General features: G+C 28.4%; 1 protein-coding gene across 6 annotated transcripts; it reads left to right on the forward strand.

Moving 5' to 3' along the window:
- LOC114932011 (uncharacterized) lies at nucleotides 1-26,835 on the forward strand. Of its 6 annotated transcripts, none has more exons than XM_085483035.1 (10): nucleotides 1-69; nucleotides 1,371-1,596; nucleotides 11,681-12,020; nucleotides 12,799-12,969; nucleotides 13,685-13,892; nucleotides 15,256-15,456; nucleotides 23,242-23,420; nucleotides 24,495-24,590; nucleotides 24,981-25,159; nucleotides 25,521-26,835. In XM_085483035.1, the coding sequence occupies exons 4-10, from the start codon at nucleotides 12,901-12,903 to the stop codon at nucleotides 25,747-25,749; spliced, it is 1,161 nt and encodes a 386-aa protein (XP_085339161.1). In that variant the 5' UTR covers nucleotides 1-69; nucleotides 1,371-1,596; nucleotides 11,681-12,020; nucleotides 12,799-12,900; the 3' UTR covers nucleotides 25,750-26,835. The 6 variants fall into 6 exon arrangements, with proteins under 6 accessions (XP_085339161.1, XP_085339167.1, XP_029160015.1 ...); XM_085483041.1 differs by having other exon boundaries at nucleotides 26-69; nucleotides 1,406-1,596; XM_029304182.2 differs by lacking the exons at nucleotides 1-69; nucleotides 1,371-1,596 and adding an exon at nucleotides 3,918-4,192 and having other exon boundaries at nucleotides 12,796-12,969.
- The last annotated feature ends 63 nt before the right edge of the window (nucleotides 26,836-26,898 follow it).

The following is a 26,898-nucleotide window of genomic DNA, read 5'->3' on the forward strand; positions in this document are numbered from 1 at the left end:
TCAAGTTGGTAGCCGTGGCGAAAAGGCGCGAGTGAAGTCACGAAAAGGCACGCGCGAGTTCGTCCGCAGGTAATTATATCATTATTTCAGTATTAATTACGATCATTATTGCGTGATACGCTTAATTGTCAAAAAACAAGTACAAATTATATTGTTACAAATCAAACTTTCCGACTTTTTCTGCTAAAATCGATATGTATACCGCGTTTTTTTATCGATTTATTTCATCTCGCGACCCCTCGGCTATTTCGCCATTTATTTGATTTCATTGCAATTGCTTAAACGGAATAATTTTGGAGGTATACTTTTTTATTATTACATGCATATCATGTGTATACGTATGTGTGCATATGTGGATGTGTGTGTATGGATGGTAGATATATATGTATGTATATGTGTGCATCTGTGGATGTGCATGTGCATGTGCATATATGCGTGTGTGCGTACATACATATGTATGAAAAATAAATATTTTTCCTACTCATTAGCATGAAAAATTATTGTCTGCACGCATGAATAAATGACATAAAAATATTTAAATATATATCTATTATATAATTATAACAAAAATAATTGTTTTTTTAATTATCTATAATTTGCAATATTTAAGACAATTATATTGACTTCAAAAATCAATTTTTAAATATATATATATTGCTTCAAATTGTAACATTATTGATATAATTAATTATGTTTTATAAAAAATATATCAAACCATTTAATCAAGAATAAGTTATAATGAATTATGTTTAATTTGATAGTTTTATGATGAAAAATAAACAGCATCATCGATATAAATGCTATTTATTACTATATTTGATTAATTTCTGTTTTTGTAATTTTTTTAAATATAAAAATTTGAAAATTATAATATATCTAAGTAGCAAAAAAATGTGTAAAAAATGTTTAAAAGTATATTTTCAAATATATTTCAAAAACATAAAAATAATTGATTAAAAGTCCTAATAAATGTTTTTTTAATAAATAAGAAGGGACTTTTACCAATTATTTTAACATTTTTTAAATACATTTGAAAATAAGTTTTAAAGATATTTTATACTTTTTTTTACAACTTAGGTTGATTAAAAAAGCTTGATATATGTATCACATAAAATTTATTTTTTTATTATAATTTATATAGCATTAATAACATAAAAAAAAAATTTTTAATTTATAAAATTTATAAAAATTAAATTGTTTATATTTACTTTAGTCTTTTATTTATAATATGTGTTTTTTAGCATAATTCTTAAACTAATAAGTTCAGAATAAACGCATTAGAATTTCGTGCAAAAAATTGTAATAACATTAATTAGAGCCCACACAAGTCTGAGCTCAACGACACTTAACACAAGTGTTAATTTTTACAGTGTAATTCACACAAGACAAATTTACGTATGCACAGCTGAATAATGAGGTGTTCGACGTCTCGTCTCGAGAGCAGCGTAATGACAATATTATGCTAGTGTCAGCGTTAAAAATGGATCACACACGCTACAGTCATTAGACAAAATGGGACTCCACCACAATCGGTCGATTGCGATTCCTTCCACATATTTTATTTAAATGATCTTCGGAAGACTGGAATTTTCTTAGGTATTTATAATCTATTTGTCATATTTATTTTTTCTTTTAAGAACTTTTGACATCGAATAAAGAGCGAAGGTTGAAAACTGGTATGACTACAAAAACGCATTCTTGCAGATCCTTCCCTTTAATATACAGATAAATTGTGTAATTTTTTTGATAATTTTAAGAACCATTTATCTTCTAAAATATAAAAAAACTGATTTAAGAAGCTTATCAATAATTTATAAAGATTTTAAAATATACGATCAATTATGTAAAAAGAATATACTAAAAATTCAAATTTAATTTTTTTTGTTTTATATTAAAACCTAAATCTTACAGTCTTATAGAAATAAAATTAAATAACATTTACATATTAAATTTTTTTCGAACAATTTGCATACATTTCATATAAATTATGACAAATTTAATAGGATTACGAAACTTAAAAATTGATAAAATGCTCTTATATAAATTTTACTAAATGCAAATTTTTTGTCGGTCTACAACAAGAAATATACAATATAATTCTTTGTTTGGAATGCACCAAAGGGATCAGTCTTTAACCCTCGAGTGGTAATTATTCGCGTAGGGCAAGGGACAAATTATTCCTTTTATGCACACGTGTACTCGTTCGGGTGTGCTTTTTCCGTCTATCTCTTGGGATGCCTAGCTTTCCCGGGCTCATTGAACCGGAGTTACTAATTCACTACTCTAATGAGCCGCGCGAAGAACATCCTCATTGACGACTTCGCGATGAATTGCGAAACATATGATGTTGGAAAAACCGCGAATATATATGATACACTTTTCGACGAACTTGTGTAACACTTATTACTCATTTATTAATGCAATGATGAAACAAAAAGAAGAAAAGTGATTGCATCGATTCATGGAAGAATCAATCAGATCGATTCAATATACATGCTAATAATGCTAAATAAAAAGTTCAATTTACATGTTTAATACACAATAAATATCTTCAAGCGCTTTAAATATTTTTGCTTTAAATGAGAAATATTGGTTTTATTATCTAAACAATTAATTTGTAATAATAGTATATATCTTGCTTCTTTTCAAACATTTTTTACTCTGCTGTTATTCGACTCTTTGTTCTAAATTACTTTAGTTTTTTTTATAATCATAGTTTTAACAATATAAAATATTTATTATTATATAATATATATGTTTATCATACTTTTCAAATAATATATTTTATTCTTAAGTATTGTACAAATAAAAAAATATGTGATATTCCTAAATGAAACATTATTAATTATAATTTTGATAGATGCATCTTTTATCTCGGAAAGATAATAAAATATATCACATATTTTTTTATATTTAATATTAATAAATGAAAAAAAAAAAGTGTATTAAACACATGTTGTATAATAAAATATTTTAGCGTTATCGTTAAAATTATGATTATAAAAAAGAAAACTGATGAAGTAGTAGTCTAGAATAAAGAGTCGTACAACAGCAGAGCAAAAAATGTTTGGAAAGGAACAAGATAGAATGAAGGAGCACCGCTCAAGGTAGACAGGAATCAGTGGGTAGAACCCCTTCTTCTTGCCCCTTTTATTACTTTCTATAAGTTCTTCCATCAGGCCTGAATCGCCTGGCGATGGTGAAAGTAACAACAGTGGTGCTCAGTTCTGAAAAATTTTCATTAACATTCCATTGGATTAATAATAAATATATTATACTAAAACATTTAAGCTTATAATGGTTCTATATAAATTCTATAAAAGTAAGCTTTTAAAATATTAATCAAATTTTTACCATTTTAATACCTATAAAAATTATCTTCAAGCTATGCATTCAAATTCTATTTGCATATTTGCGTGTTTGATGAAAAAGGACTATACATATATTAATAAAAATTTTGTTTTCAAAAATATGTTTAAATGTCAAGGCTATCGATTTAAAAAAACGCGAAACACGAATGCAAAAAAAAAATGATTTAATTTATTTATCATTTATTCTGTCAAGTTAAAAAAATATTTATAGAAAAGCACTTTTTCCCTCCTATAAATGCTTTTTAACTTGAGCAATCTCCTAAGTATATATACACTTATTTGGAGAGTCAATAACTGTTGGAGCATGATTTTGCTCATATCTTCGCATATATTTTTGCGATAAGTGTTTATATTCGAGAAATGCAAACGGATCCGGAACGTCGGCTATCCTTGCCGGTCGACTGATTATCCTTGGCCGGAGATCAGATGGTCGTTCTCACCTGCCAGCACGAGTTCCCCTATCCGACACACACCTGGTGTTCCCGACTTCGGTTCGAACGTACTTTGGTGGGGCCTCTTCGGCTTCGCCTCGATGCATTATATACGTGGGCCTTCAGTTGACATCGCGACGTCGACGGAATCGTATTGCGTGTACGTGCATTTAACCGGCGTGTTTGACTGGTCCACGGTTTTGGAAAACGTTTCGATTATTATTATTATTATTATTATTATTAGTGCGGATGCGTTCGCGAAGATATTTGTGTCCAAGCAAACGTGTTCCAGTGTGAAAATAGTGCAGGAACGACTCCGGGAGATTGAAACTGCATCAGCCTGAGATCTAATTTTGGTTTCACGTGCTATCAATTCTGTTTAGCGCACATGTATGTCGGTGATTAGTTTATTCTTTAATAAATTGCATGTAGGAATTTTATTTAATTTTTTTCATTCTTACTTGGCTGCAGATTTTATTCTTTGAAATTTGTTTATCCATTTAAATAAAACGTTCTAGGCTTGTCAAAAAAATTAATATGCGTTAGATGTATTATTTATTAAAGATTTTCTATGTGTATGAAGTGTGATTTATATGAAAATGTTTTTACAAATGGTTGTGTTTTATTTATTGAATTAACATGTGGGAATTTAATTTAATTTTTTTTTGTTCTTTCTTGGCTGCAGATTTTATTCTTTGAAATTTGTCCATCCATTTAAATAAAACATTCTAGGCTTGTCAAAAAAATTAATATGCGTTAGATGTATTATTTATTAAAGATTTTCTATGTGTAGAAGTGTGATTTATTTGAAAATGTTTTTACAAATGGTTGTGTTTTATTTATTGAATTAACATGTGGGAATTTAATTTAATTTTTTTTTAGTTCTTTCTTGGCTGCAGATTTTATTCTTTGAAATTTGTTCATCCATTTAAATAAAACATTCTAGGCTTGTCAAAAAAATTAATATGCGTTAGATGTATTATTTATTAAAGATTTTCTATGTGTATGAAGTGTGATTTATATGAAAATGTTTTTACAAATGGTTGTGTTTTATTTATTGAATTAACAACTTGTTATTTGACCATGCATTTGATTTCGCAAGACTGTTATTTTACTTCGACGATATCGTTTTATGTCTTCTATATTTCGGGACAGAGACACATATTTTAATTAAAAACAATGATAAAATAACGATAATAAAAATGTCTGCAAATGTTTATGTTATACTGATTTTTATATACTTATACATACACATGAAACATGCCAAAATAAATATATATTTATGAAACTATTTATATTAAACACAATTACTGCATATTTATTTAAATTTTAAAAAAGAATGCAGTTTTAATTAAAAACATTTTATTAATTTTGATTAGCTCTTTTGATACGTCATTTTGTTTGATAATTAAGGTAACATATTGTACATTATGTGATACTTTTATCCGTTATATAAACATATGATTACACGCCATTCAAAAAAATACGCGATTACGATATATATCGGTTCCCGCTATTTAATAGACATATCCGTCTAAAAGCAATTTTGCAATACAAATGAATAAAATTTAAATCGATTATGTTTGATATTGCTATATCGAAATTACCTTGAATCATAATCGATAAATTGATGAAACTTAATATAATGAAGATGAAATTTGTCGCAACATTATAGCGTTTTTTTTCTAAATAAATCACTGACAATATAATTAATAAATGTAAGAGATCATGTGAGATTTGTGTAATTATTTTTGTTTTAATGAGAAAATCTTTCTATTTTCAATATCAAAATTTTAATAATAAACAGAATTTTTCATAATTAAAAAGAAATATTTTTATGCTAAAGAAAAAGTATTCTTTATTCTTTTGCATTATTATTTATTCTACTTATATAAAAAATATTATTTTACAAATAATAATAATTAAATATTCTTATTATAAATATATAAAATATATAATATATATTTGAATAAATTTTATGTTATTACAGAATATATGTATATCATTACAGTCATAATAATATTGATTTGTTGCAAATCTAAATTTTAATTTTTTACAATTTTTATATCAGAAAATAACAAAAAAATATAAAAGAAAAAGAAGTTTAAAATATGATTACTTCCTGGTACAATGACGTAGACTGAAAAACAAACCTATGTCATCATTATCATACATATTATATAAACAATTAACAAAAACTTGACATAATTATTTTAATATATAGATACAAAAAATTGTGAGCATTACTTTTATCTAAATTTTAAGTAGTTATAATCGGATAATAGTTCCATTTTTCTACAATAATTCTATTTTTATTTTTTTAAACTTATTTTGATAATCGTCATTAAAAAAAATTATATATTATTAATAAAATGGATACTAATTATATATTTAATTTTAATTGACGAATAATTTTTCTACTCTATATATTATAAGATTTTAATATATGCAATATTATGTATATGTATGCAGTATACATAATATGCATAGTGTATATCTCAGAGATTTATTTGATCTAGTTTTACGGATTTCACGGTGAAATAGGAAAGCCGTGTGGTATTTGGGTTAATAAAGACGCACGTGTTCTACATTTGAATTATAAAATATTCGTCAGGTTGCTCGCACATTAATTACGCGCATAAGTGAATGCGAAAAGTATGATTGCTTAATGGATATCTAATGAAAATCGAGCGTGATAGAATGCGACTGCTACTTTCTCGCGGTTGCTAATTACAGATGTAATTACTAACAATTTAATGTGGATTAACGCGTATTCACGCAACGTATACAATTTCACTTGCATTTAAAAATATAACAGGATTTGTTGCTCCATATACATACTTATGTTGATTACAATGCCTGAAATTTCACGTTTCTTTCATATTTTTATGATACAATAATAGTTTCTTTTAATGTCGCAGAAAACGCGCGACATAAGAAAAATTTAATTTTTTCATCATAAGCATAAAATAGAGATTTCTAATTTATATTAAAAGAGATATAAAACATTATATATCATGAATTATTTTTATTGCATTTGTTTCATTATTCTGATTTATAATCCTATCGCTCGATACAATAACATCAATATTTCAAATGGCTTTCAATTAATATTATCGCGATAGAATATGCTTTCAGGCATTGAATATTATTCACATAAAACGTTTCAACGAATACAATTTTGTCACATGTTAATGTAAATTACGAATAATGCTTGTGACAATTATTTTAGAATATATAAAGTTGGATTTATTTAGTAAATAAAATAGTAACGCTAAGAAATATGCACGTTAATAAAATAACGTAAATTATAAAAATAATTTAAATCATTTCACTTTAAGCATTAATAATTTAAATATTAATACTTTTTAAAATAAAAATTTTGGCCCTTCTTTTATTTTCGTAAGACTGTAAAAATATATTATAACAAATAATTAGATTTTATTTTTACGTTAAATATAATATTTGTATATTCTTCTTTCTCAAAAATAAGATGCTTTATTTTACCGAATAATAATCATTAATATCCGTGAAAAAAATTTAACTGAAGACATATAATAATTACGATTACATCTTCGGAACACGTGTGTTTTTAAAAAAATGGCATTGAAATAATGCCTTATTATTTTAATGATAAATACTTGTTTTTAATGATATATTAACTGTTTTCGCGCATGCACATAAAGCAGAGGCGCCCTTTATATTACATCTAATCGTTTAAACTTTTCTTATGTAATTCTTCTTCTGAATTACGCGTCACAGGAAATTGTGACGTTTGTAACAATCGCCTATTATCGCTGTAATTACGTCAGTAGTCCACATATCTAGTTCACATATGCATATAGTCATCGTATATACGATGTTTGAAGTGTCAAATATTCTTAAAGTCTTATGCGCGTCGAATAAACTATTAATTGATTTTGTTTTATGATTTATGATAAGAGTATAATGATGGAAACAATTATCAAAGGAGAAATATAAAATTTTCCACTTTTTATCTAATAGAATTCTAATTACAGATAAATAGATAATTATAATTAAAGTAACTACCAGCTCTTTATAATATTAAATAAATTTTAAACACATGTCTTATAAAAATGTTGTGTATTGATCATTTTTTATATGAACATTTTTTCGTATCTTTGTTTGTTATATGTTTATAAGTTGCATTTTCATCTAATTACAAATGAAATACATCTCTGTTACATAATTCCGCAAACTTGCTTTTGCTTGCTCTTATTCTAAGGTAAATTTTGTTTTGGCACTCGGTTTTATGGTACCTCGTAATACAGAAATAGAACTTGAAGGTATATTTGAATTAGGTGAACAATCGCTAGTATAAATAAATAAAATTTTTACAAACGTCACGTATTTTGAAAATAAAGCTAAAGATAAACATATCGTGAATTCACTCTTTGTAGAAACAATAAAACGAAATTTCAGAATTATTAAATACAAACTCTCTATACATTTTATGAGAAAGAGTGCTCTTTTACTCATATTTCAAAATTATGTAATATAAAATTATTTAAACCGTCTGTAACACATGCATATATTTATTTAATTGTGAGTTTGAATCATCTTCGTGAATAATCTTTCATGTCATCGTGATAGAGTCATATTTTGAATGATATCTTTGCATGTAGTAGCCAATCGACAGGTGACATGCAGCAGCAAGCGCGATTACGTCAAGATTCTCGTTCCTTTTCCTTCTTTTTCCTCGATCATCAAACGTGACCTCGTCATCGTACTTATCGAAGCTCCATGAGCATGGCTTTACTTTCACAGCAGGCAAGCAAAAGATCTCAAGTAAATGCGCTATTGCGCAACATAAATACGCGAGGCAATAAAGCCGCGTGGCGGAGATTAGTGAGCACTCGTACGATCGCTATTAATAACTGTACAAATACAGTTGTTCTCGATTTTTCGTACGATTAAGACAAAAATGTTCGTGCTAGCAAATCGATAAAATCAATTAATAGTGTGAGAGGTTCTTTAGTTTCCTGCGCGCACAGTGACCTACCTACGACAGACTCGCGTTCGAGTTACACAGCTGGAAATAAGTTATTTCTCTATTAGGTCCCCTTAGGCGACACTCACATCCAGCCTCTTTCATATATCATTCAAGCTTTAATCTATTTCTTTCCGTTCTGCTCCTCCGCACTTAGCGTATTGAAATACTTATACAAGCTCTTTCTGCAAAAATACCTTTGTTAGACTTCATAATTCATACAATAAAAATTATATATTTATACATACATTATTATTGTCGCTGGATAAATTTGATATATAATGAATAATAATATTAATTGCATTTTCGATTTTTAGGTGAGATAAAAATATATCTATACAATTTAAAAATGAAATACTTACAAGCTCTTTCTGCAAAACTATCTTCGTTAGACTTCATAATTCACACAATAAAAAGTTATATGTTTATACATACATTATTATTGTGGCTGGATAAATTTAATATATAATGAATAATAATATTAATTGCATTTTCGAATTTTTAGATGAGATGAAGATATGTATATATATATATATATATATATATATATGTATATATATATATATATATATATATATATAATTTAAAAATGAAATACTTACAAGTTTTTTCTGCAAAAATATCTTCATTAGATTTCATAATTTATACAATAAAAAAATTATATATTTATACATACATTATTATTGTCGCTGGATAAATTTGATATATAATAAATAATAATATTAATTGCATTTTCGATTTTTAGGTGAGATAAAAATGTATCTATACAATTTAAAAATGAAATACTTACAAGCTCTTTCTGCAAAAATATCTTTATTAGACTTCATAATTTATACAATAAAAAATTATATATTTAGACATACATTATTATTGTCGCTGGATAAATTTGACATATAATGAATAATAATATTAATTGCATTTTCGAATTTTTAGGTGAGATAAAAATGTATCTATATATTTTTAAAAATGAAATACTCACAAGTTCTTTCTGCAAAAATATCATCCTTAGATTTCATAATTCACAAAACACAATAAAAAATATATATATATATATATATATATATATATATATATATATGTGTGTTTATACATACATTATTAATATCGCTGGATATTAATTGCATTTTCAAATTTTTAGATGAAATAAAAATGTATCTATATATATATATATTAAAAAATGTTTAACAGATCTTTTTGTAGTTTCAAATTACATTACTTGATGGAATTTTATGTCGCTCAGTAGTACATAACGCAAAGATTTATAAAAAATGTAAATACAATCATTGCATTGCACCATTAGCTTCGGCTTGAATAGATATCAGAAATGACGTATAAAAAAACTCAGGGACATATCACGTTATTTTGCTTCTATTCATAATGTCTTTACATTAAACTGCAACAGTAGGAATAATAAGCCATGCAGGGAAAATTTTTATATTTTTCGTTTATTGTGCAATAACAATTGTTATAAAACCTTTTCATGATTCCTATTCTTTTCAATATTTTCGCGGAAGTGAAATTCTGAATACCTTCGTCGAGCAACATCGATATTATATTGTTCTGTTGAGGACAGTCGCTTTGCATTTAAGTGCAGGGAAACGAGCTGAATACATTAAAACGAACTTAGACTTTCAGCTATGAACGTAATCGAATGTTGACGAGTTGTTGTATTCTAAAGTGTGACGCCATAAAGCCGGAGAAGTCTTACGTCGTACACCTTTACCTTCCTTCTCACATAAATCAATAGGCAGGAAAAGTTTTAGGACTTACTCTTTCCCGATCTAAAGAAGAGAAACTCAGATTTATCAAAGTGTATTATATAATATGAAAATCAATAATTGCATGGAGTTTTCTTCTTGATAGAAACAACGTTTGCTTCGATTTATTTCCGATTCAAGTGATAGGTTCTTTATTGATATCTCGAGATATATATATAAATTAAAAAATCATATTTAGGCTTCTTTGAAAAATTGTAAAAAAATAAATAATTACTCAAATGTTTTCTTTTCAATCGTCATTTTTTATCGACAATATTAAGGACATTTTTCTTCAGTTTTTTCAAGTCGAATTTTTAAATTCAAATAGTAGTTCCTAGAAATGTATTGATCACGCTCGATGTGCTATCACTCGCGCTAATGGCTTGGGAAATCATACGGCTAAGTTGGAATCAAAGTTTCATCAGCACTTAAGCGTCTCGCGAGACCGAAGAAACGTAATTCGTGTCGGAGTTTCTACGAAGAAATATGGTTCTATTTTTTTCTTTTTATGAGAACAACGGAGTGCCTTATTTATTTCATACACTTTGTCTCTGCGGCTCTCTTTTATTTTTTTATTTTTTCAAATTATAATTTTTCCTCAGCAAAACTGTCGGGATCATTTTTTGCATGTTCCCAATTTTTGCCATTATGTAGGTATCTTTATAACTAAATCTTAAATTAAAATTTTACTTAAATGAACTCTACTTGAAATTAATTGAAAAATGTAATTTTAATATTTTATTTCCACAAGGCTTAGTTTGCGAAAAACCCTTTCTCTTCTCAATATTTTTGCTGCGGAAAAATTGTCAAATAACAAGATCTACTTGTATATTTTCGGTGTGACATTCCATATCAGACACCCTGTATATGCAATGTGTTGCATTCTTTTTTCCTTGCCTTTTTAAAGGCATGTCGAACTTAATTCTACTTTCGAAGAGAGAAAGGAGAGAGAATTTTGGCTACATATATCGGGAAAAGCGATCGAGATATTTTCAGTTCGGTCATCAATCATGGTTCAAATGACTGAACTAAAAATATCTCAATCGCTGTCTAAATAAACGATGCCGATCAAAGCTATCCTCAGGCGAATAATCTTTCTCAATTTTCCAGACATTTATGGAGTGACGGATGCGCGGGACACGTGTGCGAGCACGTGGACGCCGAGGAAATCGCCAATCTATCGTCTATCTATCGCGAGACGTCTGATATCATCCCTGTTTTATGCACCAAAGCATCCCTCGAACGTGACTTACGACGCGTCGGATAGGATTAGGAGAAAATTCCCTGTCGAAATTGCCTGCAGATTGGCGAGTCGTGAGTCATCAACCACATCCGATGGAGGATGTACTGACAATGAAGTCAGGTTCACTTCCGTGGAGGAAGTGAAAGAAACATATATACGAGTCCAAATGTCATTCTGATAAGCGTCATCGGCAGGAGAAATATTCAGGTACAAAGAAATAACGTTACATATACGTAATTATTTATTTAAATTGATTTTTTGATGAAAGAAAAAGAGAAAGCTTTCCCAGATAGCACCATGTCCAAAATGCACGCATAAGACGTCATTAAGAAGTCTTTAAGACATCTTTAAGAAATCTTTAAGAAATCTTATTATAATGCAATATCCAAAAGATATCTTAAAAACATTTTAAAGATGTCTTATGCACAGAGAAAATTTTCTCTTGGAAGAATTTTATAAAAGCTTTTCTGATTAATATTTACCACAATAAAAATATTAATATCTACCACAATAAGATATAAAATATACTCGATTAATTTTACTACATATTAATATTTTTTATTGTGGTAAATATTAATCAGAGAAACTCTTATAAAATTCTTCCAACCCCATATTACCATGATTTTCAGAGTAAATTCTAAGAGAAAATTCTCTCCGTGTGCGTGCACATAAGGTTTTGAACATAAGGTATTATCTGGGTTCACATTTCACCAAGATTAAAATCGCGTGTAATAAGCTGATAAATTTATAAACTCAATGTATTTTATACACGTCGCTTTATCAAAGTAATTGAAAAGTAACATGATATTTTCACGTTATAATGCAGCGTCTATCATAAAAATTATACCTTTCCATTTGAAAACTACGAAACAATGATTACCAGTTGCAATTCAATTATCGCGTAATTACGGCGCTAATTTGCGATACTTATTGTTAGTTATGGTCTCGTTACGTGCGGTCATGCCATTTGTGTTCACCTCAGCAGATCCGCCGGAAGTGAAGGCACGACAGGAGGGTGACATTAGGAGTGGACGTCCTATGAGCTGCGCGCGCATCCCTTAGGACACTGTCGCGCGGCGCGCATACGATGCAACCCGACGAGGAGATTCAGTATGCGCCGAGAAGCCGGCCGGTGAGCTTTTATGACAACTATAAGGTACGGTTTTATCCACGTGCTTTTGTTTACGCGTGCGCCTTCTGGCTCGTTTTATATATTATTAAATTGCTTCGCGTGACGATGCGACGTGACTGACATTAGTCATCGATTTTATCAATATTTTCGTGTGTTTCAAAGAATTCTTTATATTATTTTGTGCAATACAAAATGCTTTTACTATTTTTTTATTGAAGAAAAATATATTACAGCTTATATAGTCTATAAAACGCGTTAATTGCTCTGAAGTATTATTGAATTAATTTCCAAGTGAAAACATGAATAGATAAATATTCTGCATTACTGAAGATAATTGGAAAAATGTCGCTAAAAATGTAACGTTTTACATCAACATAATTAGACTATATTGATCGTAATTGATATTAATTATTCACATGCATCGCACACAAAATTATCATAAATTTCCATTCTTAATATGTTTATATTAAATCTTTATTTTTTAAATACAGTATACATTCTATGTTTTCAAAACTAGATATATAATCTGTATTTATAGAGAGAGAATGCAATAAAAAATATTTTATTCATGCGCAAATTTAAATATTACACAAAACTATATAATCACTCATTATAATTCAAAAAATCTATCAACATTGAGAACTGCAATTTTTACATATATTTTTCCAGTCGTGCCTTTTTTTAAAATGGTTAGAGACATTTAGCAAAATTAATTCGACCCTTTTTTCCGATTCCGCAGGTTGTGCCGGTGACGCCGTCTTGCGTCACTTCCGCAATGAGCGTGGGCAATCTGAATCAGGTTCGCGACGGAAATAGCACGTCCGTCGTGTCTCACAGCATCAACAACAGCATTAATACCAATATTAACAATAATAACAACAACAACAGGGTCAGTAGTGCCGTCAGCACGGGCAACGTGTCGAAGATTAACACTGCCAAGGTCACCGGTGAGTTGAATGCACTTTCCGCGATATGCTTTTTGTATTTTATGTGCACGGTGTCTACTTTTTAATTACGAGAGATTCAACCCGCGACGACAAAAATAAAATAATAAGATAATTATTCTTACGCGCTCGAAAATTGCTTGCTTTTTTCACTTACATTTTGTTTATATCATAATCATTAGCGAACTCTAATTTTGTACTGTTTCTGAATGATTGTCGAAGTGGTACCGTAAATTTAATTCGTTTTTTTATTAGTTTATCTTTATTATTATTTTATTTTATTATTTTTTTACAAAGTTTAATTTATTTTTTAAATCTAAAAAATATTACATATATAATTGCAAGGAAAAATATAAATGATTTTGAATAATTCAAATTAAATTACTCGCACTATACATGCATATATTTGCCTATCTACACCGTGTATTAATCTCTTTCGTGTCAGATTGACCTATTTGTTCTACCTCAGGTGTTTTCAGCACCACGAAACTTTATCGTCCTGAATTCTTTATGCCGCGGTGACTGCTTTTCATAGAATGTTCACGTGTGCCAAAATCGCGTGTGCAATTAAGAAAATTGCATATTTCGAACAACAAACAATATATGTGCAACGCTTTCCACATTTTCTTTAATAACGATAAATTTTTCTAAAGAAAACTGCAAATATTTTGTATGCAACATAAAATATCTTATAATTGTAAAAGTAGAGAAAAATATGTATATGAGATTTAAAAATTGCATATGTTATGCTCGACTATATTTCTCTTGAACTTTTTGTCATATCATTATCTTAAAAGAAAAATAAAAGAAACATAAATGATAATTAAGCAATTGCTAATGTATAAAATATGCAAATGCGAGAATAGTACATTATCATGATCAAGCTGAATAATTGTTTTAATATAGCTTGAAGTATTAAAGTAATATTACTTGATAAAGTAAATAATGTTTAAAATCGCTTGTATAATAAAGAAAGAGAAATAAAAATATAGTAGTATACATGTTAGAATTATTCCTAATTTTATTATCTTTACTTCTACAGAAACGAGTCTTCTTATCGAAAATGAAGTATTTCAGGTATTCCTAAAAAATTTGATAAAATTATATCAAATAAATAAAAAACAAATAAAATACACATCAAAAAATACAATAACCAAATCTGTTTTTAATAAGATTTGTGACACGTAATTAGATAATAACTACGATAGTTTTAAGTGTGTTAGAGCTTTGCATTTAAATTTTGTGACTTAAGTATCTGTTCTTGCAAAATATTTTTTTTATAATCAGATGTAATTAAAAATTTTTTTTTAATTTTGATAAAAAAAAGGATGCAGAATATTTAAGTATTTTATTGGGTATTTTATAGGTGCAGTATCAACCGGGAACATCGGACGAATCTCCCGCGGCGATAAAGAGAAAGAGCTCGGTCGAGCACCATCGATGGCCAACTGCTTGTCAACCACGGTTCCTGTCAACCTGGCAGCTTCTCAAATAGCCGGTCGACACACGCCCACAAGGAATTCTCTAAGGCACAGCAGGATGATCGTGATGCACCGAACCGGTCATCGTGAGTAGATTATTACCTATATCTTTTTTCTTTTGTATCTTTGGAATAGTTTTCAAAGAGAACAAAACTGCTCCGACTTCACATTTCAAGTAATTTACACACTATATACTTTTGTGGGACGGATGCATTTAGTCGAGCGATTTTACGATTTTCAATTAGCGGGGAACGATAATTTCTCATATTATTGCGAGAAAGTAATGAATATACTTGAATTTAAACGAGCGTTTCGGGAACACATGCACTTGGCGAAGTATCGTAAAGTGAGTAACGCTAATGGCATTTCCTCCGTTCCACTCGGTCGATGAAATCTTGCGTACGTGTTTATTCGTTTTTTTTTCTGATTTTTTTGCAATCGATTGAATCGATTTCTCCCGAGAGCGAGATTGCGCTCTCTTGGGAATCTCATTTCTCCGTCACGGAATGCGACCGATCAGGTATCTCTACTCGATTTTCTTGATTTTCTTCGACGTCTCGTCGCTGCTCGCGACACATTATTATTCCACTAATGAGTGTCAATCTTAATGCGCCGCGCAGGTTACCAGGATCGAGGTTGCTCTGCCAAGGTAGACAGGAAGATTATAATTAGCGCTGCATACATTGTAGAAGCAGGAAAGTGCGGTGGTATCATCGCGGTAATTAGATAGCGTGAAATGAAATACTCAGCAAATGACAGCTAATGAAAGACGTCGGAGGTGACGAAAGTGCGATGTGTAATGAAGCTTTTACTAAAGAGAAAGACCGTGAAAATTGAGATGACGCGTTTATGTCGATATATGAAATATTTATTATATTAATTTCTTTTTATTTTTTTTAATATATTAATTAATTTTTTTAATATATGAAATATTTTTTATATTAATTTCTGTCAGTCGATAGACGAGAGAGATAAATGATTGTTAATTCGATTTTTTTATTTATAAAATATATTCAAAATAATTATTATTTTATATTTATTAATTCGTCTAGGAAAGAAATTCTTTATTTCTTTTTTTCTTCTTACGAGAGTCATTCTCACGTAAATATCTCTCACTGAGTTTTAAACGTTTCTTGCTCCGCTGGTCATAAAGTTCTTTAAAGTGGATACACATGGTTCTCCGCAGATAGCGGAAGTACCAGGTCGGAAATATATTGTGATTTTTTTTGGCATCTGTTCGAAATACACAATTTTTAGCTTGGCGCACAAGTGGAAAGAAAATTTACCATATTTTCTTAATTGCCTCGTATTCCACCGCAATTAACTTCATTTGCCATTGTATCATAAGACTTGTTAAAATTGTCACACTGCTTGATTTTAGTGGGTTTTAAAAATATTTACTCACATATACATACATATAATTTTAACAAGCAAAATTTTCTTGTCGAAAGTATATAAATTCTGTTATTTAAAAAATCTAAAAAATATAAACTGCATTAATTTATATTCAAACACTAATTAATAGAAAAAAACGACGTATATTAAGTTAACAATGAGCATCGTTTTATCCGTGCATTTGCAAGGAAACAAGCGACACGTGTGAGCGTCGAAGGGTCGAAATTGATGAAACGTACAGTCCTGCTTTGTACAAGGGCCGTGCATGCATTTACCATTTAGCCCTAACTCTATTTCGAGACTGGCGGAACAGACTTACTAAATGGGACTGCTATTCTTACGCCCAATTTTCAGCACCCTTACACACGTTAATCCTGCGTTTGGCTTTCATCTAAGAACGTAGGACGGTCAAACGATCGCACTCTTTTCGCTGCAAACAGCTAAAAATTTTAATTTCTCTCTATCCTATTCCCTAAACTCGTGATAAATATTTATGATAATTTGAACTTGCAATTATTAATTATATTAATAATTTATAATATACACAGGAAATTGCTGAAACTAATCAGCTGTCATTTTTAATGCATGCAGTTATTGAGAAAACTATATAATATATTTATATAATATATATTATATATATACTATATATAAATATTATATAATAATATACAACATAGATAATATTAATGAATAATACAACTATATAATAATATACATAAGATATATATATATATTATATTATATATATATATATTATATTATATATTATATTATATATTATATATTTACATTATATTATAATATAATACATAATTATTATCTATAGATTATATTTTCAATAAATTCATTTTTCACCGATGAAGTATGAAAAACGCAAAATAACTACTAAGTATCACCGATTGTGACTAATTAATGAGAGGCAAATCGAAGACGAATCAATAATTGATTGTCGGCGCAATGCGAAATTATCCAATTATCTCGTACCGTAGTTTCTTTCTTACGCAAGCCGCGTAATTGACATTATCTATGCAACAGAGTCAGCGAATAATGAAAATGTACCATCCAAGTACTTTTCCATGTATGCGTGTACGTGGGTCGTAATATTTTGCGAATTTGCCAACCGTAACGACGCGACGGACCACGTTGCTCATTGTTATCTTCTATAATGTATTCATTTAACGTTCGCATCCACACATAAACGAGGTCATTCACGCCTATGTGCGCAACGTACCTGATGCAAATGAAGAAAAATTGCGGCTAATTACGCCGAATTCACACGACAAATGCCATTATGTGAGTTAAATATGACACAAATAATTATATCTTTAAATCTTTACAAGCTTAATTGTGACTCGGATGATTCTAATCTTTGACTTTTTAATAATGTACAACTTTAATAATGAATGATACATCATTCTGACAATTAAATTCTTCTTTTTTATTTAATGTTACCACAGAGCATTGTTATCAGCAGTGTTTGCTGTTATCTAAATAAAATTATATAGATGATCGTCTAGATGAAATTTTCGCGTCGTCTAATCTTTATATAGATAATAAAAATGTTTCATCTATAGCTGCATCTTAGATAGAAAAATGTTATTTTTATTAAATTATCTAGAATAATGTTCAGATAATTTGGTTTAGAATTTAGTCATAGCTTAAGCAGTAAACGATAAAAATTGATAAATAAAAATATGAATTATATATTTTTACATACCTTTTATAATTTACATTTTTTAATAATTGTGTTTACATAAGCGGTGTTAAAAATAATATTATCTAGAAATTATTTAGATGAATCGCCATATAATTTTACCTCTTTTATCTAGATATATTAAAAACAAAATCATCTTCATCTTATCTAACAATAAGATAAATTTACATATTTTTATCTCATCTTTATCTAGCTAATTTTAAAACCATCTAAGCACAACACCGAATATCAGGTGTCATCTGATCATGGTAATATTTAATTAAATTAAAGGTAATATAGATATATAGCTTGTTTCGTCGGCTATTTTGTCGCCGTTTGACCTTTCAGTACGGCCTTTCTCCTTTTATATTCGCACCGGTATATTCTTCTTGCATTGTGCAATAAATATGACATATGTACATATGGCGAGACGGTACACAATGCGAACGATGCGTATTCATGTTCTGTATTCTTGCATCGTGCGAACCACTCCTCGAAAGAGCAGCAATATCTGTCACTTAACTGTAGTGTCCATTTTATCCGTTATGTTGAAAACGAGAGAGAATCATGAGAAAATGATCCTTTCTTGAGTGCGGTATAGTACACTGAAAAAAAATCTATTGAATTCGAATAAGTATTTATTTCAAAATTGCCGAATAAATCATTTATTTGAAACCAATAATATTTATTTGATATGAAAAATATTTATTTGATAGAAGAAAATCCTTTTCAAAACAAATAAATATTTATTTCTTTCAAATAAATGATTCATTTGGCAGTATTGGAATAAATATGTACATATATTAATTTAGTCATTTTTTTCAGTGTAGAAATTTACTTCTTCTTACTTTCACAAAAATATTGGGTATCTATAATATTATGATAAAGCCTCTACATGTTTTGGATATTTGAAGGAACGTTTAATTGACGTTTTACAATTTTTTTCAAACATTGTTTATACGTCTTTCGAACGTTTGTACATATGAATCGATCGAGAAAGTCAATTCTACATAATCCAGTCGTAATATCCTTTAACTGTTCTAAATAAAAAAATTATTTGCATAATTCTCTTAGTCATGTTCTGAATGTATAATATTACTGACATTTGTTGAATGAAATGTCATATATGATGTATATAATTAATTAATGATGTAATGATATGTGTTTTATTAATAATGAATAGTTCATCATTAATATAACAAATTAAAATTAGATTATTAATGTCAACATAATTGATAGTTTTATTACACTGCGAAAAAAGATATTTGTTTTTTTCTGAACATTAAAGTAAGCATTATTTCAATTTTTTTAATAACGATAACACTCTAACGTAGCAAAGTATAATGAGTAATGCTATATAATAATTCTTAAAAGGACTAAGCATTAACATTTTTATTACTAAAAAAAATTGTTTTTAATCATAACTCACTTTCAGGGTTGGTGCGTTTGAAGTGAGAAAGAATGTGTAATTTTTTTGTAAGGAGGAGAAGTAACATTTTTATCGCGCGTTGCCTCAAAGTATAATTATGCATGGGAACTGTTTATGTCCAACTCTTATTCTCGTTGACTTACGGCCCATCTATCTACAGACCATATATGTTCCGCGTTGTGCACCTTGCCTTCTATTCGCCAGCTAAGTTATAACATGTATTTGCAGTACAGTTAGAACTTCTGGGAGATGCAATCTCCTCGTAAAGCGAGTACGTGCATTGGCATTTGCGCAAGTGAAAATCATTTTTTAATTCTTCAATCGAGAAAGTATCGCACCTTTCACGATTTGACGTGCGTCGATAATCGAAATATTAAAATTCCACGCAAGTATCGCGTGGCAAAAGAATTTCTCTTCTACATGCATATAATACATATAAAGATGCATCCATGATCAATTGCTGACGAATTAATCGTATAAGAGCGAGAGTATGACGAACTTTTTTGAGTTAAATTACATTGACGTGGCATTGTTTACTTTGATTTTACAGTTTTTGCTTTAATATTGATAAGGGTCTCATACAGTACAAAATATTATAAATGTTTTCAAAAAATATTTCTAAATATTTCTATAAAATATTGCAGAAAATATTTTAAAATGTTTTTAGGAATTTTTTAAAATGATTTAAAAATTTTTTGTGATAACATTATTTAGAATATTTTTAAAAATGTTCTTCTTTATCGCTCAAATAATATTTTTTTAAATATTTAATACTTATTTTTGAAATATTATTTTAAATCTATATTTAAAAATATTTTTGAAACATGAAAAAGCGGACATAGAAACATTTTAAAAATATTTTCGAGAATTATTTTATTTTTTAAGAAATATTTTTAAAAGATTTTAAAAATATTTTGTGCTGTATGGGGTTAATGTGTAATTTTTATAAAGCCAGAATTTAGATTTCTCACATATTTTTCTATATATATTGAAAAACTTGGGAAGATTGTCTACGCAACATATCTTTTTCTCAACGCAGAATCAAAATATCTTACAACAAAAGAGATCATAGAATTTCGTCTATGATTGATTCTAAACCACTCTGAATGATCCCATTTTATTCGAATAATACTCCAGTTCTCCGAAAAGTTTTAACTTTCAATGGAAATCAATGACACAAAATGTAGGGTCAAGAATCGTTAATACAGAACTGACAAGATTGGTATAGTTAATATATTGGCAACCTTTTGTTGGAAAAAATTTTATCATTCTTAAAATTCTATTCTATTATTCAGGTAGGAAATGGACTAATAAAATCTAGACGCAGAATTAGGTGGAACAAATTTATGTTAAACGTTTTCTTTATTTGATTTTAACGTTTCGGTCCTTTTCCTTTGGACTATCTTCAGCTGATATAGATAAAAAAGGATCAGGCATCTTCATCCTCATTTTCGCCTTCCAAGTTTTCGGCAAATTCTTAAAACAATCGAAGACGAGATAAAAAAGAAAAGAGCGAAAAACGCATAGCATGATCTTACCTTCAAAGCAACATGTTTTTTGTCAATTAATCTGCTCAAAATGGTTGAAAGAGGAAAGACCGAAACGTTTAAATCAAATAAAAAAAATTTTAAAACAAGCTTGTCGCGCTTTATTTTTATACTCTTATTATCCCATTTTATAGTTGAATTTTTGTTCTATTATATAAAATAATTATATTGTGCAAATACGGATTATAGTTTTTTTTAGATCAATATATGCCTAAGAAATGCAGATAAATAAAAAAAATATATAATTTATTTAGAAAATTTGAATTAATGTGACAGAAAAAATAGCCTAATGTTATACATTTATAATAATCGCGCATATTTTAACTACCAACTTAAATTCTAATTTTGGATACATTTTTATTCCAATAAAATGTTACGGTATGATATATAATATATGTATATATTGTTGCAAAATATCGTTGTGGTGTAAACTATCATTCGCGTTTCTATTTAATGGGAAATAGTTGTCGCGAATCTTGTGTAGATGAATTTCCTAGCGGTTCGATATGGCAAGGACGATACGTTCAATCATCCAGTTAGATTACCTTGTATGGAGGGACGGCGACGAGGCCGTCTTGTATTGCAGGAAACTCTCCTTTCTATCGGACCTACACAAGTTTCTCGATACTACGGGTTATCGACCGTTTACGCCACGGAGGAAATGTATGTCACGAAGAAGGATGAAGCTCATATCTGCTTCGCAATGTCGAATTATCTAATAGATGACCGATCGCCTCGGGACTTGGCTCACTTTAAGATATAGGAGATCCGTGAGATCAAATCATTCACAGACGAGCTGCATTGCGAAAACATGGTTTTTTTCCTTCTCGTGAAATATCTGACTAAGACAGAACGTTAATCGCGCTGGAAAATAAAAACTGCGATATTCTTTTGCAATGTTGTACATATTTGGATGATTTTAAAATTAGCTAGATAAAGATGAGATAAAAATATATGTAAATTCATCTTAGATGAGATAAAGGTGATTCTGTTTTAAATATATCTAAATAAAATTATATTAATGATTCATCTAGGTAATTTTGTAGATAATAATTTTTAAGACTGCTTATATATGAACACAGTTATAAAAAAATGTAAATTATAAAAGGGATATAAATTCTACTATTCTTTTGCAATGTTGTACATATTTGGATGATTTTAAAATTAGTTAGATAAAGATGAGATAAAAATATATGTAAATTCATCTTAGATGAGATAAAGGTGATTGTGTGTGGTGCTGTTTTAAATATATCTAAATAAAATTATATTAATGATTCATCTAGGTAATTTTGTAGATAATAATTTTTAAGACTGCTTATATGTGAACACAGTTATAAAAAAATGTAAATTATAAAAGGGATATAAATTCTACTATTTAAGTATTTTTATGTGCTGTGATTCTAGAGCAAAATTATCTAAAAGTTATTCTAGATAATTTAGTAAAGGTAATATTTTTTTAAATTAAAAATACAAATATAGATAATACATATATTTTTATTATCTATACAAAAATAAGATGATACTAAAGTTTCATTTAGATGATCATCTATATAATTTTATTTAGATAACAGCAAACACTGTTCTTTTGTATTCCAATTTTATATTACATTTATTTACAAAGTGCAAGTGATTGTTTTATAAATCTTATTTGAGATATAATTATTTTCATACACCCACATACACATACAAGTGTAAATTCTGCGTAAATTTGCATCAAATTATCTGCTGCAGTTGTAAAATACAATCTTATACAATCCTTAATCTTCCGTAATCACTACAGTAATAATACACAAGAGTTAAAAGGCAGGTTTACTTTTAGATCGAGAGAAGTTTTTGCCTCCTTTGATCTATCATCGACGATTAGCCCGATGTCTGGCGGCGCTGCAGACTATCCTCGGCATCGCGGTGACTTCCCTGTCATTATGGTTGCTGCTTTGGGCACCGCATCTTCCCATCGTGGACAATCCCTACTGGAGCGGCATGCCTGTAAGTAATCACAATTTTACACGGTGACATACAGCACAAAATATGAATGCTTACAAAAAATATTTCTAAATATTTCCATCAAATATTGCATAAAAACATTTTAAAATGATGATTTTAGGAATATTTTAAAATAATTTAAACACTTTTTAGAATATTTTAAATAACTTTTAAAAATATTTTTTTTATCGCTCAGATATAATATTTTCTTAAATATTTAATACATAATTTTTAAATATTAATTTATATTCAATAATATTTTTAAACATGAAAAAGAGAACATAGAAACATTTTAAAAATATTTTCGAAAATTATTTTATTTTTTAAGAAATATTTTGTGCTGTATGGGATGCACTAGGCATGCATTTTTCATGACGCAAGAATGATACAAAATAGAAAACAATTCTCTTCTCTTATTTAACAAAAGCTAATTATTTGTTAGAAGAGACATACATTAACGCGCGTCGCGCGATCACACTATTACATATACTTATACGTATATGACAAAGTGAAATAATTATATATTTTAAACAATTGCCATTTTTTAACTGATATATCATTTTATAAATCAGAGCAATTTATTTTTATTGAAGTTACAATTCATTATTTACTGGCGATTGCATCACTTTTGATGATTTTTAATACATATTTACATTTTTTATATGATGTTAACAATATTTTAAAACTTTTAATATTTAACTTTTAACCTAATTAAAGGTAAGTGTGCAGTAAAAATCATATTTTACCTAATAAAAATTTTACTAATATTTTTTTTATATTTCTCAATTTTATGTGATATAATATATAAATAATATATAAAAAATTATATATTATTACATAAAATTGAGAAATATAGAGAAATATTAATAAAATTTTTGTTAGTTATTTATATATATAAAAAATTATATTTATTACTAACATGTAAGTATATATATAACATTTTAAATAAATTACATTTTACATAACATTTCTCATAAATTGTCATGTTACTTCGCAGTACTTTCTTAGCATTTGCGTTTAATATACTGTATATATATTTATTGTGATTTAATATTTGTAATTTCGGAATATCTTCAGCTTTTGATGTCTGGCAGTTTTGGAATCTGTCTCCTATGCTGTTTCAAGAAGGAATATCCGGAGATGACTCCCGGATTTTGTCTTTCTACCACAAAGGTATGTAAGAATTCTTTATAATTAACTGTAGATTTTTATAAATAACTTCAAACATCTTATTGCTTTTTTAATGATAATTTTTTATAATACATTTTTATATTACAACATGCATATATTTTATTTAAATATATGTACAGTATAATTATTATATCATTTTTATAGTATTAATATAATCTTGCGTTAGTTACAAAAATCTTCATTTTGAAAGAAATAACTTTAATTTTATTTTGACTTATTAGTAACTTATAATTTTCTGATAATTATTATAAATATAATTAAACTATTATGTAATTATCGAGTAATATAAAATGTTCTTCTGTTTCCTTCTTTCACTCACTCTTTTTACGTTTTATCGCACCTATGTATGTCCTGCTTTGATACGTCAAACAGGTTGTTAGCGTGTTTTTGGCAATTCTGGCTACCGTTGCGTGCGTGAGCGCATGCATATTCTCCGCGATGCACTTGTCGCGTCTCATGGGACTGGAATGCACTCCGGCACGAGTACTAAACGCCACGTGTGTATGCAGGCCACGCGGCGAGCCGCCTGATTCACTCGATGGTGCAGTCAGGTATGTCATGTCAAAATGGGGAAATATTTCAGATATTGATGAATTAACTATTGATTTCTTAAAGCACCTGAAAATTTATGCAAAGATTTAAACGATGTGTGATAAATTCGCGAATTGTTTTTGGAGGCCATACTTGAATCTCTTTAATCTCCATGCAAGGAGATTTTTATTTATTTCAACATCAGGAATCTGAAGAATTAAATTTTCAATTAAATTCTCTTAAATACAATATAGGACATTTTAAGTTAACTCTGAAGAGAAAAGAACTAACAGCCATATTGCATCGTATATTAACGCAATAAGTTTAGTATTGCGTGATGACATGTATATCAAAAGCAATATTTTTTTTATATCTCACCAGATATATGGACCTTAATTGTCCCGAGGTAGAAGGTATTCTGACGATTCTCCTTATCTTCTCGTGTACTTGCAACGGATTAGGCGTCTTAGTAGCAGGATGTTATAGTTACCTACATTGGAGCACGCGATACAAGAGGCCAAAGTATATACAGGTCAGGACCAACAACATTTCCATGAACAATGCTCTCAGCAATAAACCGATCTACAAACCAAAGTTGGAAGAACGATGACGCTTGCAGAAGCTATAATGACCGAAATGCTTCCATTTTGTGTTCTGATCCGTCAACATCTTCCTTTATGATCGTAGAATTTAAAAGTTCTGTTTAATTTATTAACGAACGAAACCATCCCGATAAATAAAATGACAAAAGTAATTATTATTTCTGATGCACAAACGAGAAATAAAAATATATCTTTTACACATATATGAATAAGGAAATTTCAATCGACGAATTTTCTTTCAATTTACAGTGGATAATAAGTTCGTAATTTTATAAAAAAAGTGACATAATAAATAATTATGGTAATTGAAAACTCAAGATTTAAAAAAGTGTAAGTGCACATATATATTATTAATGACATAATAATGATAATTATAATGATATTATTAAAATACGATATAATAATGGATCACTGTACGATGACTCGGAAAAACAATTTCGGACTCATTAATTAGCGTTTATTTTTTTTATTACGTGGAGGCTCAGTATTTGTTTAAACTTTATGTGAGTATTTATGTGTGCGTGCATCTGACAGTGCGTTTGTCTTTCAACGTGAAAGAATTTGAAGGAAACGCGTGAATGAAGACTATACATACTGATTTTTATCTATACTTATATATTAAGACTAAGGTTTATAAAAATAAAACAAGTACCTCAAACTTTAAAATAATACAATATCAAGATATTTACGGTTATCTTTTATACTTTACATATTTAGATGTATTTAGTAAAATAATATGAAATTGAAAATTATGTTGTATGTATTTATGCAAAATCTGTGGCAATAAGATATTGATACAAAATTACATATGTACACTATGTGTGTTACAGTCTTACTACAAGATTCAATTCTAGAATTGCTCAAAATATCGAAATAAAAATCGGTATTAAAGAACTCTATGCATGTCAAAAATACAATGTGGAAGAAAAAAATTAGAAATATATGCAACAATTATATTTGTTTTTAATATAAATCTATTTATACTACGTATAAATATAATGTGATTTAATTTGCAACTCTGCTTTCCTATATAAAAGAATTACTTGATTCTTATGCACACTGCTTTTTTAAATAAATAGTCTTGTTAATATCAATTTTATATTAATAATTTATTTCTGCGTGTTTCGATATGTTTATGCGATTTTGAAATCAAATAA

This window comes from Nylanderia fulva, unplaced genomic scaffold (assembly GCF_048542155.1).
Source record: "Nylanderia fulva isolate GAGA-0341 unplaced genomic scaffold, ASM4854215v1 Scaffold10, whole genome shotgun sequence".
In the NCBI taxonomy this organism is placed as follows: Eukaryota; Metazoa; Arthropoda; class Insecta; order Hymenoptera; family Formicidae; genus Nylanderia; species Nylanderia fulva.

Excerpts from the sequence above, each read along its gene's own strand:
- LOC114932011 (XM_085483035.1), top strand. The coding sequence starts at position 12,901 with ATGCAACCCGACGAGGAGATTCAGTATGCGCCGAGAAGCCGGCCGGTG. Across the intron at positions 23,421-24,494 it reads CCTACTGGAGCGGCATGCCT|CTTTTGATGTCTGGCAGTTT; the intron begins GTAAGTAATCAC and ends GAATATCTTCAG. Across the intron at positions 25,160-25,520 it reads TCACTCGATGGTGCAGTCAG|ATATATGGACCTTAATTGTC; the intron begins GTATGTCATGTC and ends ATATCTCACCAG.